This window comes from Taudactylus pleione, unplaced genomic scaffold (assembly GCF_031769625.1).
Source record: "Taudactylus pleione unplaced genomic scaffold, aTauple2 ptg000217l, whole genome shotgun sequence".
NCBI classification, from domain to species: domain Eukaryota; kingdom Metazoa; phylum Chordata; class Amphibia; order Anura; family Myobatrachidae; genus Taudactylus; species Taudactylus pleione.
In genome coordinates, this window is record NW_028284619.1 from 5,018,617 (window position 1) to 5,037,526 (window position 18,910).

The window sequence follows — 18,910 nt, forward strand, 5'->3', positions numbered from 1 at the left end:
TTTCAGCCTGTGGCAGGGCAAATTCAACATTTCTTGCTGGTGCTGCAAACTTCTACATTCACCTGAATGGCAAAAAAGTCCAGAATTATTTTAGGCCACAGAGAACATCTCCTGCACGGTACGGCTATATTTTAAAAAAAATTGCACCACCAAGTTGATTGTGTTAGCAAAACATGGGAGGTGTTAGAATTCACCCAGCTGCAATATAGGTGGTGTTGTCAGAAATGCCATATCCCGAGGAGAGTCCAAGCAGAGTAAACTATTTTGCAATGAGTTCCCTGAGTTTTTCTAAAAGGTTGTCAGTGGTATGCATCTTAGTGAAACCGGTGATACACAGCGTAGCCTGCCTCTGAATGAGCTGCTGTTTCTTAGGTGCTGCTGCTGTTGGTGCCGCTGAAGGCAATACACTCACGCAGTGGGCTGTTACAGTCATGTAATCTTGCATTTGCTCGGTTTTGATTGTTCACATACCTGTGCTTAAGTGGACAGTGGAGTGGGTACATTGGCAATTTGGTGGACACTAATTCAGTTTTTTTTTTAATGTCCCTGTACAGGCTGGAAATTGCTTTCCTAGTGAAGTGGAACCTAGATGGGATTTGGCAGCGGGACACAGAACCTCAATTAACTGTCTAAAACACACTGCATTAATGGTGGATATTGGACACATCTAATACCAGCATAGATATTATGGTGTCAGTGATCAGCTGTGCAACTGGGTGACTGCTGTCATACATGCTCCCCATTGGAAAAGATTGTTTAACAGTCAATTGTTTTTATAAACTACTACGAGTAGTTTTCCTGATCCCATTCTGGGATGAAGATCCACTCCCAGCAGCAGCAGGTATATTGTTCAAGGATTCTTTTGAGGAATCCTGGATAGGGGAGGACTGAGTTGGTCTTATCAAATTGGATCCAGGAAAACATTCTATTATGACTGAGAATATCTTTGATTGAGGTGTTGGTGGTGAAGATTGCAGGTGCTTGGATCTAGCAGAGAGAAGGGAGCTAGCTGATGCTAGACTGCTTGTTACTTTTTTAGCCAAAGTTTCTGAATTTTGCAAAAACAGCGTGTTGACTTGTGCTGCTCATCCCCACATTTGCAGAGGATGCACAAATGGTGGAAGGAGGCTCCTCTTCGAGTACAGTATTGGAAAGGTCAGGCTCACACAGGGAACACTTCGACCCTCCCGACGGATTGGTGACATTCCTGAGCACACAGTTGGTTCCTGTGTCTTAAAGATTTTCATTAATTTGAAACTTCAACAAGGAGAGAGGCTTAAATCATCATAAGAGGCAAAACCACCAGTCATAAATAAAGGCCAAGGTCTTCGCCTTTCCATGCCACTTCGTGTGGTGAAAGGCATATTGCCATTTTTCTGCAGCTAACTTTCCCCTTGATATTTATTTTTCTTTACCGCTGTAAAAGATTGGTTCTTTGATTTTAGATGGCTTGACTTAAGCCCTCCTTGACCTTGGGCATCAGCTTTAGTAGATGACGTTGACAGACTAGTATCATCACTGGTGGCAGCAGCTCCAGCACTAGTATGTGGTTCCTGCTCTCATCTCAACTGATCATGCTCCATATCAACAAACACGAACAAAGTGGGGTACAGCACACACCACAATTTGTACCAAAAAGACAACTTTATTTTAAACTGTGTTCAAACACTGCGGAGTCCCACCGCTTATAGGAATATAACCTAGTGTCACAATATTTTATGAATATTACACTGTGGTATGAATGACCAACAGCATCACTTACAATACTTGTATGAATATTACACTGTGGTATGAATGACCTACAGGGTCGCAATTCTTGTATGAATATTACATTGTGATATGTTGAACCTACTGCGTCACAATACTTGTATGAATTTTACACTGCGGTACGGATGGCAGCGTCACAATAGTTTTATGAATATTACATTGCGTTATGAATGACCTACAGCGTCACAATATTTTTAGGACTATTACACTGCGGTGTGGCCAGCGCTTATATATGGATACACTGGGGAATGTACAGCATACATTGTCACAGTGCTTATATGGCTACACTGGGGTACAGCACAAAAAAATATTTTTAACTCTTTTTTTGCTTATTATTATTATTTTTTAACTTTTAGTTCTTTTTATTTTTTTACAGCCCGTGGTTGGACAGCACACCCCTTGATGGACAGCACAGCCCCCTGGATGGAGCACAGCACACCCCTGGATGAGCAACACAGCACACCCCTGGATGGACAACACAGCTTCTCTCCTGGACCTAGAACAGCACACCCCTAGATTGGACACCATAGTCCCCCTGGATAGAGCACAGTACAGCCCGGGACTCAGCAAGGAAATGGCACCGATCACCCCTGAGAATCTGACAGCAGGCGGATGACGTTTTTCCTTGTTTTGGATTCAGAGTCAGGTGGAAAACCTGAGACTGACTCGGATCCAGACTGACTGACTGACCATTGATTACGCTGATCAGGTAATCGGGATGTAGTCGGCATCCCAGCATACGGGATGCCTACGGTCATAATACCGGTTGGGGATACAAAAGTACTCAGTTAGGTTCTATGGGTGTCGGGATGCTGCTGTCGGTATTCTGACCAGCGGCATCCCGACAGCCGGGATATCATACCCAACCCAGGTAAAGCAGATATAAACATGATTTATTACAGTAACAAGAAAGCCAAAATAAATGCATAAACAAAGTAAGCAGGATTTGCACAGCAAGTATTATTTAAGCATACTGGTTTTATATTCAGGTTATAGCACTAAACAACTAAATTATAACAGAATAAAGGTCATATAATGATCGTTGAGGACATGTGTTATAGATATACAGTAGCTCATTGGTATTAAGAGGCTAAAACAGGAGTTGGAGCATTAATATGTTATACAGAGCTGCATCTGGTAAGTGGAATAACTGCTGAAGCTCACAACCAATCAGATTATTCCTTCTATGGTACTGAACACTCTTAATGTTCTCCCAGCCAATTACTGTCCAATTTTGTTCTAAAATGCCAAGTGATTTTCTCCCTATAATTATCTCAGGTTACACTAGAAGCATAAATTGATCTTTGATGCTGATTATAGGACACATGTAGGCCTTACCCTGTAGGCTCTCTTCAGTTTTTAAAATAGTGAGAAATTTTAATTTGTTTTAGACATTTACATTTGTTCATCTAACTCCAAAATGACATCCTGCTTATTTATACTCTTCCACTGTGAGGGGATAGTTCCCTGATCTGTAAATCGTAAGTTATAATATTCTTCCCATGCAGACTGGAAGTGGCAGATCACCCATTTCCAGTAAGTTAGTGAGGAGTTGTCTGGTGTAATAGACCAGTTACTGAAAGGAGGTCCAGCATCACTGTAGGTTTTGTAGGGGAAGCGCCTGTCATCATCATCATCAAGTACAAATAATAAATCACTGGATACAAGAGTGGAACATATATCTGTGGCAAAGTGATCTGTTTTATACCACTTCCAACCAGCAATAGCTTGAGGACGATGGAACTTCACACTGTGCTTCCCATCATGGCCAGCAATAGTATTCGTACAGACTGCGCCACAAAATGGGCACTTTTGCCAGCACCCCGGAAACCCACTAAATAGTATTTCAAGAATCTTTTTTTTCATATCAATTAGATCACACTTGGAAGTGTCACATTTTAGGTCTTTCACCACAATTTCCATAGCCTGTGTCATGGCCTCTTTCAGAAAATCTATATCTATTATGTTCTGATATTTCACACTTTTGAGGTCAGCACAGGACAGATTCATCTCACTTCCCAGCTCTGAGCAGAAAGTTTCCAGCCAAGAGCTGACGTCGCCATGTCTGTCTCTGACCATTACAGATGATGTATCTATAGCATGTATTATAATGTTTCTGAAGTGATCCACATTAATGTGCAGGGTGACTGCTATCTTGGTCTTGTCATTATAATACTGGTCAATACATTCCCCAATAAAGGCTTGAACTGCTGATTTAGGATCAGTGACATAATTCGTATACTCCTGGAAGTTCTCCTTCTCTGCCAGTGACTTAAGTAGACAGAACTCTAGTTTTGATCTGTTCCCATTCAGAGCAGGGTGGTTACTTTTCATGGCACCAGCTAATTGGATTGCAGACTTCTCATACACTCCTTGTTGGATGGATTCCTTTAATGTGTTACACAGAAAGTCGGCCAGTGATGCGATTTGTTTTGTTCCTTCACAAGAGATTTTAAAACTCTGCCAGAATTGTTTTCTTTTACTTTGTAGATAGACAACAGGATCATTGGCTTTTCTAAAGGCATCAGAGATCTGTATAAATCTGCGGGCAGCCTTTTGGCACAAGAACAGAGACACGTACAGTGTGTATTCTCGTTTAAATTTAAACTTTCTGTCTAACATACAGCTTATTTCTGTATTTAGGATGTTCAGAATTTCATGAAAGTAAATAAACTGATAATCCATTTTTTGTTGCTGTTTTTGATCTATGTATTCATCTATTCGCTTGTTTAGAGCCTGGGTTACGTTTTCTATGTGTTTCTTCTCTGCAAATGAAAGGTTTTCAGCCCATAGTAAAAGCTTGCGTTTAGTTGAAATGTACTTGGAGAACTCCTCAACTAAGTTTATCCACTTATAAGAATTTCTGATCGTATCGACCAGACCAGGCTCTTGCTTGAAGCGTTCTAGAAATATATTTTCTAAGTCCCTTGTGATTGGTGGTGATTCAGGAGTATGAGTTGCCGCAGTTGCTTTGCTAATGAAAGTATTCCACATTTTATTAAATTTTTCCAGCAAGTCGTCATCATTTAAGTTTTTTCCTTTCAAGTACAGGGCCATTTTTCTGCTTTCTGCAAACATTTCTTCCTCATATTTGCCTTTTATCTCATTTATTTTTCTATTATCCATTTTTAATATAATTAGTTCATCTGCTTTTTTCCTTATCTCTGCTATAAGGTCATCTTTAATAGTAGCAATCCTTTTTTCTGTATTCACTCTCCATTGAACTAGTATCTCCTTGTCTTTTTCACCATCAAAAAATGTATTTAAATCTTCCAGGATTGTTCTGTATTTTTGTTTAAACTCTTCATTTAGAAACATTACAGTCACTGATTTTATTTCATCTTTGTGAATTTGATTATTGATTTTGGTTTGAAGTGTCAGCATGTGTTCTCTTAGTGTCCATGCCCATTGGCTGTATTTCACTTCCAATTTGTTGTAAGCTGCAATCTCAAGAGAATTCTTGAAGCTGAACACAAAATTCTCATTGAGCAATGCATTCCACAGGTCACTAACACGGGTTTTGAACATTGAAATGCTTAAAATATTTTGCTGCGCTTCTTGTTTTGCAGAGTCAATTATGACCTGTCGTAGTGTTTGCACGTTTTGGCTGTAACTTGGGTTTGGAGGAGCCATTGGTGGGTCCCCTTCCCAGAGGTGGGCAAAGTAGTGAATATGAGTGTTTACATCAAATTGGATGACATCATTAAAACAGGTGACATCACATTGCTCTTGCTGTGCAGCACACAATGTCATCTCATCCAGTTTTTCCTGAAGTCGTCTTCGTCCCTCCATATTTTTCTCTTTGGCTGTGATTTCTCCAACATTTTGATGAACAAATATACAGCTGGGATGTAGATTGACTCTCTTCATTCTCAGAAATGCTTGGACAGCAATCTGTAGGATGTCTTGCATTTCAGAGGGATTTTCCCCAAAAATGTTGATTGCTGTAAGGTTACCCAGGCCAATTACAAATGTAGCCAATTCATTGTCATGATTAAGTGCATTTTTGTTTGACAACTCCACAGCTCTTAACCCTTCAGTATCTATAACAAGAACATAGTCAAAGTTCAATTCAGGTCTTAGTTCTTCATCTATCTCTATAAGCTGCATAAATGCTCCTCTAGTACATCGCCCGGCACTTACTGCAAACTGCAGCCCAAACATAGCATTTAGTAATGTGGATTTACCTGTACTTTGTATGCCCAGTACTGAGAGGACATAAAGTCTTCTATCTCCCAGTATTTTTATCAGTTCATCCAGAATAGATCGAACCCACCTCAATGGCACATGGGCAGCATCGCCATCCATCAACTCAACCGGATACCCCGAGACCATGAGATTTGCCACTATTTTTGGAAATTGGGAAAAGCTTTTGTTCTCTTTGGGAAAGGTTTCTAGTGCTTCATAGATTTGTCCAAGTTCTCTCAGAATGTGTTCAAGCCCAAATGTTGACATATTGATCTTAATTGATAATTTTTCTAAATCTTTCCCCATTTTTTCTATAATCTGTTTATTTTTACCAATTTGCTTTTCCTTCTTTATAATTGACCACACATTATGGTACTCCTGGTATAACACTGAAAGAGTTTTTGAAGATAATTCATCCAAATACATTTTAAACCACTGGAGAAAATACATTTTTGAGCACTTTACATTTGACTGTAGAATCTCTAGAAAAGATCTCATGAAGTCATTGAGAGGAAAAGCTTTTTCTAGTTGTTGATTTCTAATTATATATTTTTGAGACTCGATGTCACTTCGTTGTTGCTCAATACTTTGGTTGTTTATCTTCAGTCGAGTCATTTCTTTGTCTTTCATGCACCACTCGTGCCAGAGATCACCCTGTAAAGTAAGAAATTCATTCTTAGTGTCTGATACATTTTTTTCTTTTAACAGAGAGAATAGAACCTCAGCTTGTTCCTTGCCTTGTTTGCATTGTTCTTTGTCTTCATCAACCATAAATCCAAGAGTTCTAGCAATGCTGCCACATTTGGTCAGTGAGTACCTTAGTTGTACAGTAGGTAATAATGATTGTATCATGGTTGTTACTTCTTGTACCAATTCTGCTTCATTTCTATTTTTTATACCTATTTTCTTTTTCAATCCAGGTGTTGGTTGACAAAGTGCTTTGTCTGTAAGTAAACAGATTAACGGTACAGAGGATTTCAATAATTGTTGTAGCACTTCTATCCCCTTTGCATCCTTTGCATCTGAATCAGTGACCATTACTACAATGACAGATGAAATTTGTTCTAAGAATTTAACCTGTTGATCGTGGTCTCTGGCATCACCATGGAGATTAGTGAATGCGATGCAGTCATCAAATGCATCATCCTCCTTCCCACCTGGACAATACCAGGCAATCTCTGTAACGCCATCCATTAGCACAGAGTTCTTGGTGCTTCCTTTGCAGTGGCGATGGTAGAAGATGTCATGTCTTTGTCTACTCATCAGCCAATTTATTATCTGGGACTTAGAGGATGTAGAGGGGCCAAGACGAATGAAGGATACAATGGGAGTTTCTGTTTCCTTAATAAATTTGTCATTAGATTTATCATTCTCTGTATTATCACCACTTCTAGTTTTCCACTTCTTCTTTACTTCTTGAAAAGACCAAAGTGGGAACTCAATAGAGTTTGTGTTGGGATTAGTTACTAAAAGCGGTACAGCAAACTGACAGAGAGATAGTTTTGTGTAAATATATTGTCTCATAAAGTCATTAGCACAATGACAAATGGCCATCTGCACATCCATAGGGTGGATGGTTTGTTTACTATTTGTGCTTTGATGTTGAAAGTCTTCTTCAACATCTCCAAGGAAATCTGCTAAGATATCCCCAGATGTGTATATGTTATCTTCATTGCTTGTATTATCCTGAATGGGATCACCATTGACTCTACACTGTACATATCGTGCGCGATAATCCAACATGAGCAATCTTTGCAAGAAGTGGGTAGGAAGTTGTGATTCTTCCGCAATCTGTGTTTCATAGAGAGAAGATCTACAGATCTTATGGAAATCAGCGGTCTTCATTTTTTGTGGATAATACTTGTCAAGGTCCAGGCTCTTTAATAATTGCGAAACTTGTATATTCATGTTGCTACATTCCATTTCTTCATTATTTATCATATCAGCTACTCCTTCCTGGCAAAGATGATTCATTTCATTAGCAATTTCTCTCATGTCATCTTCCATTTTACTCTAATTACAGCATTCTATATGTTGTTCAATTATATCATTGATACTGGAGCCTCCCAGGTGTTTATCATAAAATGTAAACGTTCTCCTTTTTGTTCCAGTGAGTTCTCTATATAGATCTACAGATGTCAAATCTGTGTACAGGATGAATGTATTAGCCCACTGAGCACATGGACTTCTGAGGTTTGTGTATGCCTGGTAGGCTTCTAGGTTCTCTGTTGAAGAATAAAAGATAACTAGTTAATATAATTAATTAAACATTAATACTGATTGCATTAGAATTAACATAGGTTTTTTCTATACTTTTTTCTAAACAAATGCAATCCAGTGCAAGCAGGCTTGTGTGTGAACAGTGAACTTGCACTTGTTTTTCACAAGGATAACAATCTACACTGCAGTATACAGATGTGTCCACATACATCTAGCCTCCTTGTGAATTAAACAGCCCTGGTGTGACTCTGTAGCGCTGAGCATCATTTCATGCAATTTATTGCCTTCCAATGTGTCTTATTCACACAGAGATGCAAATAGAATGCACAAGCAACTTCTGCTGATTAAAATGAAATGCGGCATGCCTATATTCTATGTGCAACTGCAGGTGCATCTGCATGCAAAACGCTACGTCACAGCCACTGACTCAAATGTAGCATTTCACACGCAGAAAAACCTGCAGTCGCACTCAGAATATAATTTTAATCAGCAGAAATTGCTATTATCATTGCTGTGTGAATAAGATGCATTTGTAGGTAAAAAGATGGCTGAAAATATGCTCAGCACTACAGCGTCACATGGCACTCACGCGTTGTGTAATGTAATGAGACTTGTAGCGCACAGAGAGTAGATGTACGTGGACACCTGTATATTGTCACTTGTGTATGACAGCAGAGACAGTGCAATTATTTTCAAGCTTATTTGTCCAAATATACTGCGCTGTGTGAGTGAGCTGCTCCCCAAAGAACTTAGACATGTTTTTCAGTTTAAAAAAAATCTCCAGTCTACTTTTGCAATTCAGTTTAAATTCTATTTCAGAGGCAGCATATATTACTGTACTTACTCTTGGTGTGGTGGTGTTCCCACCAGCTGCACCCCAAAATAATGTAAAAAAAAAAAAAAAAAAGAAAATGTCTTAGAAAAAATATCGATTCTTTTAATAAAAACTGCATCCCTTATATTTACCTCTTATTATTACTCCTGTCCTGGTGTAAATATTAAAACTAATCATGGATCAGTTAATAATATAACAGAAGCAAACCTCGTACTAGTGCTAGCATACTACTTAAACATTTACTATTACAGAAGGTCTAGGGATAATAAGGTTTAGGAAAGGGTGCTCCAAAACTAGACAATGTTTGACAATCTTAAAGAAAAAAAAAAAAAAAAAAACAACACCTCAAACTATGATGGATGGGAAAAGTTATTGCTGGAAAACTCAAAATTGCCAACATGCCATACACCACATGCAGTGGCAAGTACGGCTCAGACCATGGTGACTTGTGGTCCTTCTATTGCTCTTTTATGCACTAGGATCAGGCCTGGTGAACCTCAAAGGGGACACTTGTACCGGGCCCAGAAATTCAGAGGGGCCCCAAACCCTCTTTAATTTTGTGAGCCCAGTTCACATGCCCCCCTTACCTTTGCCACCTACTGTGTAAGCAGGGCACCCAGCACTACAATTGTGGCTAGATCCACCTGGGAGTGACAGGGAGGCTGGGCCGGTGCAGCACGTGTGATATCATCAGGTCAAGCATCTGTGCCATTTGTAGTGTTAGAGTAAACAGATATAGGCACATTAACCATTTAGGCACCTCCACCTATTTGCAGGAAGCTCATCAAGTTACTGAACAAAATATGGAAAATTATATATAACAAGCAGTCCAGTGTCAGCTACCAGCACATGCAATCTCCACTGTCACTTTCATCATCATCAATCTCCTTATTAAGGATCAGAGGTAGTCCTGTATCCAATTTGCAAAGGCCATCTGACTCCTCCCCTATCCAGGATTCCCAAGAAGAATCCATGTGCTTTAGGGCTGCTGCTGGGGGTGAAACTTCACCTCAGAAGGGGACCAAGAAGACTAGTAGTTTTAAGCAACAACTGAAACAAGTAGGACAACCATCCTGTTGCACAGCGAATTACTAAAGACATGATGACTATGGGCCAGATTCACTACAGATCGCTATTGCGATCGCAACTGCAATTACACCTGCAGTTCTGCTGTAAAAATATGCTAATGCCTGCAACTACTCACCCAGCATGGAGACACCTACTACCGCCTTCGCACATTCGTAAGACCTCACAATCCTGCGTATGCATCAGTAACATCGGACCCTCACTAAGAAATACAGCAGGTCTGACCCATCTCAGATATTGCAGCTCTCATTGCATGCAGTGAGTACTCAAGCTCCAAATACCATTGCAGTGACTAACTTATTCAGGCCCAGGAAAAGGCGTTCAAATGGACTGGCACGCCTGCGTTTCTCCGACCACTTCCCTGTCACCATCCCCAAACGCTGATGCCCTTCACTTTGTATCTGCATATGTGATGGCAGTACGATCGCAATGCTGGCCGGCGCACTGCAGTGCATATGTATCGCCGGTCTGCGTATGTGGCTATAGTTGTGATCCGTGATGAATCAGGTGCTACATTTGCTTTAGATTTGCATTCAATATCCACCATCAATGCATCTTGATGTAAACAATTATTTGAGGTCATGTGTCCATGCTTCTAAATTCCATCTCTATTTTTATTTTACCACAACAGCAATTTCTCACCTGTTCCAGGACATAAAACATGTTATTCTTTGCCTAGAAAATGCCATTGCATGAACTATCCACTTAAATAAAGATATGTGGGCAAGCAGTACAAACTAAAGATTACATGACAGACAGCCCACTGGGAGGGTTTTTTGCCTTCAGCAACAGTAGTACCCAACACACAATACCAGCTCATTCACAGGCAGAATACTCTCTATCATTGGCTCATCTGATGCTGGGTATACTACATGTGTGCACCTAGCAATGGCACAATGAGACTGTACAATACATCATGCTGCCCGTACACACTGCATGATGCAGTGGATGACAGAGCAATGTGTAGTTCTGTGCTGCATTTAGCAGCATGGTATCCTTCATTACGTTATCCCATCTGCTGTTCTGCACAGCAGATGGGACGATGCATTGGGTGACCTGCAGGCAAGTGTGATCCGCATGATAAAGCATTCCGATCAGTCCCAGAATAATATATCATGCAATGGATCACATAGCGTGTACCCAGCTTAAGAGGCATACTGATATCAATCTGTTGGTAAAACTCAGGGATGCAATAGCAAAATGGCTTACCCCACAAACACTCTCCTCAGGATTTGTCATTTCCGATAACACAAGTAAAATTGTACGAACATTACAACTGGGTGAAATTTAACACGTACCATGTTTTACGCAAACAAACTTGGTGGTTCAGACATTCTTAAAAAAATGACAGGTTCTTGCAGGAGATGCTGACAGGCCCGAAATAATTTCTGGACATTTTTGGCATTCAGCATTTGCATGTAGAAGATTTCAGCAGCTGCAAGAACAGTTTAGTTTTACATCCAGTTATCTGAAGCAAGAGGTAGTAACCAGGGGGTATTCCACCCTTTATTTGTATGGCTTGATGCTGCTCCTCCAGTCACTGAAGCATATAGACACATCAAAACATTACTTAGGGAGTGAGGGGGTCATGTTACCTTACTGCAGAACACTGGAGAATATTCTGTTGTATGCAAGCTACTGAAACTAACCAATGAAGTCAGTTCAGACACTGCAAGCCTGAGTCAGGTCACACTCTCAATTAAACTAATAAAAAAAACCCCAGCTAGATAAGCTGGAGGAGGAGATAAAATAAAGCAACTCTGTTAAGTATATTGGACATGTTGCTTCACTGGGAACAAATGCTTTTCAATTGGATCAGTTAAGTTTGGCAACCATGCTTGATTCTATGGTTAAGTCCTATGTAATGTCTTTCCAACTGACACAGATCTTAAAATATGGAGAGCAAGTTGTCAGCTCAAGTGGCACATGACATGAGGTCTCCTGCTTTAGTTTCTCATAAAATGCTGCCAGCATTACAGGTGAGTCACTTTAATCACTGGGAGAAAAAGAAGCCAATTTTGTACACCTTGTACAAACTACCTATGGTTTATATAAGCAGCTCACCCTCCAGCATGTACTTGGAAAGAGTGTTTAGCACATCCTTGGAGCCCTGTGAGCAGTCACCGTAGGAGGCCGCTTTCAAAATATATGTTGAAAAACTGATGTTAAGCAAAAGACCTACAAATTATATTAGAGAAATCTGTTATAATTGACTGCAAAGGTGTTCCTAACTGTGTGTTCCGGTGAGGATGAGCTAATATTGTGAAGATATGGACAGTGATCAGGGTGAGGATGACAACATCTTAAAATTTTGAGTATGACCCTATTTAGGGTTAACCCAGCAAATAGATGACCCAACTATAATCTGTGTTATGACTATATGAGCTATGTGATAAGAATTGAGATATAAAGTATATATTTATCCATGAGAATATATTATATATATGTGTAAGTGTAGTTGATTAAAGCGCCTGGTGTGTTGCATATAAAATAAGATAAAACAAAAGGGTCTTAGTGAATATATCTACAAAGTTATGAAAGTGATAATCATATACAATTTATTCATATAAAAAACAAACATAAATCAAGGGGCCTGCAAACAGTAATAGCAGCAATTAGAGCTCTATTAAGATGTTTATAAAGTGCAGTGTGCTAGACACATACCATAAAATAGACATAAAAATTGATTAAAGGGCCTGCACACAGTGATAGCAGCAAATACAAGCTCTATTAAGGTATTATAAAGTGCAGTGTGCTGGACAAACATACCATAAATATGTAATTCATAATAAATACATAAATACCGCATATATACTGATCATATGTTTAAAATTCAGAAATTAAATAATTCTTTAAAATATAAAAAGAATTATTAAAAACAGCAATGCTTATCTGGCTATATGATAAAAGTTCATCAGGCAAGAAAGAGGCAGCTACCCAACGCGTTTCGTCCTTCAGGGACTTTATAAAGTCCCTGAAGGACGAAACGCGTTGGGTAGCTGCCTCTTTCTTGCCTGATGAACTTTTATCATATAGCCAGATAAGCATTGCCATTTTTAATAATTCTTTTTATATTTTAAAGAATTATTTAATGTCTGAATTTTAAAGATATGATCAGTATATATGCGATATTTATGTATTTATCATCAATTTATTATGAATTACATATTTATGGTATATGTTTGTCCAGCACACTGCACTTTATAATACCTTAATAGAGCTTGTATTTGCTGCTATCACTGTGTGCAGGCCCTTTGATCAATTTTTATGTCCGTTTTATGGTATATGTTTGTCTAGCACACTGCACTTTATAAACATCTTAATAGAGCTCTAATTGCTGCTATTACTGTTTGCAGGCCCTTTGATTTATGTTTATGTGAATAAATTGTATATAATTATCACTGTCATCACTTTGTAGATATATTCACTAAGACCCTTTGTTTTATCTTCTTTTATATGCAACACACCAGGCGCTTTATTCAGCTACACTTACACATGTTTTTCTGAGGACAATTAACCCATTGTCGTATATCAGTCGTTTTAGCAGACACCTATCACATTAGGGTGTGTGGTTGCCTCATAACACTTTTTAATAATTACGTAGAGGAGAGTTGTGCCAGGTTGGCGCTATTTTCATACTAATATATATATATATATATATATATATATATATATTTTCATATTCAGGTACCTGTAGTGAGAGAGATGGAGCTGTGCGGTCACTTGGGAGAGATCGGTGAGGCAGTGCTGTGCTGAAGCAAAAACTAATCCCCTCTCATGGGAAGAACCAGAGCAGGAGAGAGGAATAGCTGGTGCGAGGAGTAAGGACCTCTGATTGGATAGTCATACAGAGAGTCATGAGCCAGAGACATACTGTAGTAACTACATTGTAGCAGCAGAGATAAGGAGTATGGGGACACCGAGGACCACCCTCCCAGGTGGTGCTAGAGTTGGAATAGGAGAGTAGCCTCCACAGCTGGTGTATGTGGAGGTACAAGACATTGGTGAAAGCAGTCCTCTATCATATTCCACAATCCAAGACTGCAATATTTCATGCACTACTCAGTTATATCTAATCAGCTGGTCATTATATATTTAAGCAAGGAAAGCAACACGGTGATTAGAACTCTATAGGAAACTTGTCATACAGGCTTCATGAATTCTCTTAGCAAGCTTTGCGGCTATTGGATCTATTTAGTGCAGAAATAGCTACAGGCTATTCGAACATAAGGAGAAGGCTTTAGCTAGGTACCCACCTAACAGATATATCTGCAGATGATGGTTGTTCATACGGGTTGGATATGGGATTCCGGCACTCAAGATCCCGGCAGTCAGAATCCCAATGCCGGCATCCTGACAGGTTTAGCATACCGACAGTTGTTGTTCAGTAGGGTAACCCTCCCTTCCTGGTGCATGACCCTAACCTCCCCTCAGTGCCTAAGCTCCCCCTCCCCACACCCTATACTTAACCCTAATCCTCCTCCTAGTGCCTAACCCCTAAACCTATCATCCTTACCCCCAATACAACTCTTTACCTTCGGCATCTCGGCTGTGCGAATAGGGGAGTGACAGCCACTGAGCAGAGGGGGGGGGGTCTGTGTGTGTGACGGGAGCCCGGAGCAGAGGAGGGATGGGATCATCAGAGCTGACAGTTGCAAATAGTATTAGGGCACAGCAGAGAGGGATCTGAAAAGAACCCTCTGCTGCACATGCTGCCATGTAAACGACAGCTTGTGAATGGTATCGTGTTTCACACACAAGTTCCGAAAAGAGTTTCTCTGAACTTCATAAATTACGTAGTTTCCACTAAAGTATGGGGATGTGGAAAACATCAATGGATAATTGTAGCCAGGTGATATCAGGGATATATCCATAGTTGCCTACCTTTTATAATCTCTTCCCGGGAGAAGCCCCGGTAAGAGAAGCAGCAGGGGGCCGATGGGGGCGGGGTCTAATGATACGCGCCATTAAGCCCCGCCCCCTCGTGACAAAACTGCCGCGATTGGGTAACATTTACATAGGGGGTGGGGCCAAATGCTGTGATTCATGCAGAATCACATCTTAAGCCCCGCCCCCTTCACGGAGACCCGCGATTGCCGCAGGTATTCTCATTCTGCCCACTTCACTAGGAAGTGGGCAGAATGCGGGAGAAATGCCTACCCTTCCGGGGGTGCGGGGGGTTACCCGAAAAACCGGGAGCCTCCCGCGAAAACCGGAGGGTAGGCATGTATGGATATATCCTGCATTACAGGAGTGAGGAATGGCCCTGACAATTTATATAAAAGCAGGAGAAAATGATGAATAGACTCCTTAACTTTTAGGGTTGAGGATTACTATTCCTGTACAATAAAGAAATCTTATTCTGTGTCTTTCATGGAGGTGTCCCATGAATGTATATACAACCATCTGGTGGAGATGTTATTTGGCTAGAATATTTGATGAAGGGTTGACACTAGCAGTGGTGTCCCTACCTCACTTTTCACCCTCTGCGGGGAGCTTGTAGCCTCGTGGGTGAGGGTGTGGCCTGAACCCCCGTTTTTTGTCATACCAGGGGTGCCGGAGGTGTATACTGCCTTCGGGGACCAGCATGTGTAAAGTGCTGGCTCCCTTACTGTTCTAGGAGCAGAGTGGTGCACGTAATGCAGCACCCAGCTCCCGTCACCGAGGGATAGCCAGCACTTTGGGGTCAGCCCTTGGCTGGTGACACCTGGATGCGGCTGGCACCCCCCTTGTTATGCCAGTGGACACTAGCCAGCCTTTATAACATACATTTTAAAGCTGTGATAGCTGGTTATGACAGTAAAACAGAAGTGCCTCTATCACAGTATCATTTTGGGGAACGGTTCTCTAACTCGGTCCTTAGGACCCCAAACACTTCACATTATCCAGGCCATTTAACTGGTGCACAGGTGTATTCATTACACACTGACATTTTAAAAGAGAATTATTTCAGTTGTGATTCTATCAAGGCCCCCAAACACCTACCGATGGATTGACGGTACCAGAGATGGGATCAGAAACAGCGATCCACCATCAATGTTCCATGACCAGTCTGTGAATTTCGACATGTTACATTTCACAGATGCGCCAATCATGATAATTTTTTTATCGTGATCATCAAATCTGTGAATTCTAACATGTTGGTTTTCACTGATCCTGACCGGGCATCTGGGGATCGCCAAATCGCACTGATACATCGCAGATGTAAGGGGGCCTTAAGAACTGGTCCTGAAGACGGAGTTTGAGAACCTGTGATATAAAGTAAGGTAAACCCCGGTTACATGAGGAAGATGCTTTGCCAAGATTATGTGTGTTTGACAGGCAGTGTATATTACTGTAACAACATATATGGGTAACCAAAGACTGTTGTGATTTATGAATAAAAAATATGTATAGGTTACATATGTACACTAGAAATAAGAATGATAGTAATTATATATAATATATATATATATATATTAGGGGTGAGCGGGTTCGGATTTCTGAAATCCGAACCCCCCGATCCGAGTCCGATCCGAGTCAGGCTCGACTTTTCCCGCCTGACTCGGATCTGAAATCGAGGCAAAACGTCATCATCCCGCCTTCCGAGTCTCGCGGGTTTTGGATCCTATATAAGGTACCCGCGTCGGCGCCATTTTCTCACTCGGCTGTGGACAGTGAAGAGGGAGGGTGGGAGTTAGGGCTGTGTAGTGTAGTGTAGTGTAGTGCTGCTGTTGTCCACTACTTCAAAGTCCATAGGGGCAGGCTGTGTTGTGCTGTGCGGCTGTTGTTAATAGGGGCTGTGTCCACTACTTCAAAGTCCATAGGGGCTGGCTGGACTGTGTTGTGCAGTCAGTTCTCCATAGGGGCTGTGTCCACTCCAAAGTCCTGTGCAGTGTCCCAGTCCTAAAGGGGTGCTGTAGTGTTGTCCAGGGGGTGCTCTGTCCATCAGGGGTGCTCCCCCCAAGTGCTAAAAAAATAATATATTTTCTGTGTTTGTGAATTGTGTGCGCAGTAGCCGCACGTGCATCAACAAAGTAGTGCCAAGCGTGCGCCTGTGTCATAAGTAAAGGGCCGGCTGGCTTGACCGTTAAGGGTGCTGTAACCCCCGAAAGTACACCCCAGTCCAAACCAAAAAAAAAATTATTTTCTGTGTTTAGCCGCACGTATATATCAAATCGATATAACATAAATGGAGGACCAAACTTTCTCCGATAAAAATAAAATAGAGAAAGATCAAGAACCACTTCCTCCTAGTGCTGAAGCTGCTGCCACTAGTCATGACATAGACGATAACATGCCATCAACGTCGTCTGCCAAGGCCGATGCCCAATGTCATAGTAGAGGGCACATACAATCCCAAATGGCAAAGTTCAGGAAAATGACCTTGAAAAAGACATTTAAATCAGCTGAAGAGAAACGTAAACTTGCCAATATGCCATTTACGACACGGAGTGGCAAGGAACGGCTAAGGTCGATCCCTAGTATGTTCATGACTAGTGGTTCAGCTTCACATGACTATGGAAGCCCTCCTCCCACTAAAAAAATCAAAAGAGTTAAGCTGGCAAAAGCACAGCGAAGAACTGTGCTTTCTAAGAAGATATCACAAATCCCCAAGGAGAGTCCAAGTGTGGTGGTGGTTGCGATGCCTGACCTTCCCAGCACTGGACGGGAAGAGGTGGCTCTTTCCACCATTTGCACGCCCCCTGCAAGTGCTGAAAGGAGCACCCACAGTCCACTTGCTGATATGCAAATTGAAGATGTCACTGTTGAAGTACAACAGGATGAGGATACTGGTGTAGCTGGCGCTGAGGAGGAAGTTGGCGAGGAGGATTCTGATGGTGATGTGGTTTGTTTAAATCAGGCTCCGGGGGAGACAGTTGTTGTCCGTGGGATGAAAAAGCCCATCACGGTCATGCCTGGGCAGAAGACCAAACATTCCACCTCTTTGGTCTGGCAATATTTCTATCCAAATCCGGACAACAACTGTCTTGCCATATGTACCATATGTAAAGGTGAAATAAGTAGGGGTAGGGACGTCAACCACCTAGGAACATCCTCCCTTATACGGCACCGGCAGCGCGTTCATAAAAAGTTACTGTCAAGTTCAGAAACTTTGGCTAAGACCGTAAGCAGTCCAGGGACACCTAAATCCCGTTGTCCTGTTGTATCCAAGCGCCTGCAAACCACACCGTCAACTCCCTCCTCATCAATTTCCTCCTTAGTCAGGATCGGAAGTAGTCCTGCAGGCCATGTCACTGGCATGACTGACTCTCCTATCCGGGATTCCTCTGGAGGATCCTACATTGCTACGCCTACTGCTGCCGCTGCTGCTGTTGCTGCTGCTGGGAGTCGTTCATCATCCCAGAGAGGAAGTAGGAACACCACTACTTTTACTAAACAATTGACCCTCCAACAGTCCTTAGCGAGGAGGATGAAGTACGACAGCAGTCAACCTGAAGCAAAACGTATAACTGAGGCCTTGACTGCTATGTTGGTGTTAGACGTGCGTCCGGTATCCGCCATTAGTGCAGTGGGATTTAGACAATTGATGGAGGTAGTGTGTCCCCGGTTCCAAATCCCGTCTAGATTCCACTTCACTAGGCAGGCGATACCGAGACTGTACAGAAACGTCAGAAAAAGTGTCCTCAGTGTCCTGAAAAATGCCGTTGTACACAATGTCCACTTAACCACGGACATGTGGACAAGTGGAACAGGGCAGACTAAGGACTATATGACTGTGACAGCCCACTGGGTAGATGTACCACCTTACGCAGCAACAGCAGCAGCGTCACCAGTAGCAGCATCTCAGAAACGCCAGCTCGTTACAAGGCA

At 41.5% G+C, this 18,910-nt stretch overlaps 1 protein-coding gene across 2 annotated transcripts in view; it reads right to left on the reverse strand.

The window, feature by feature from the left end:
- Positions 1-1,748: 1,748 nt before the first annotated feature.
- Positions 1,749-18,910, reverse strand: part of LOC148517427 (interferon-induced very large GTPase 1-like) — a 36,417-nt gene continuing 19,255 nt past the window's right edge. For both annotated transcript variants that reach the window (XM_088478695.1, XM_088478694.1), the window contains exon 3: positions 1,749-8,180. In XM_088478695.1, the coding sequence (XP_088334821.1) occupies positions 3,163-7,962 (4,800 nt within the window). In that variant the 5' untranslated portion in view covers positions 7,963-8,180 and the 3' untranslated portion in view covers positions 1,749-3,162. The remainder of the gene's footprint in view (positions 8,181-18,910) is intronic.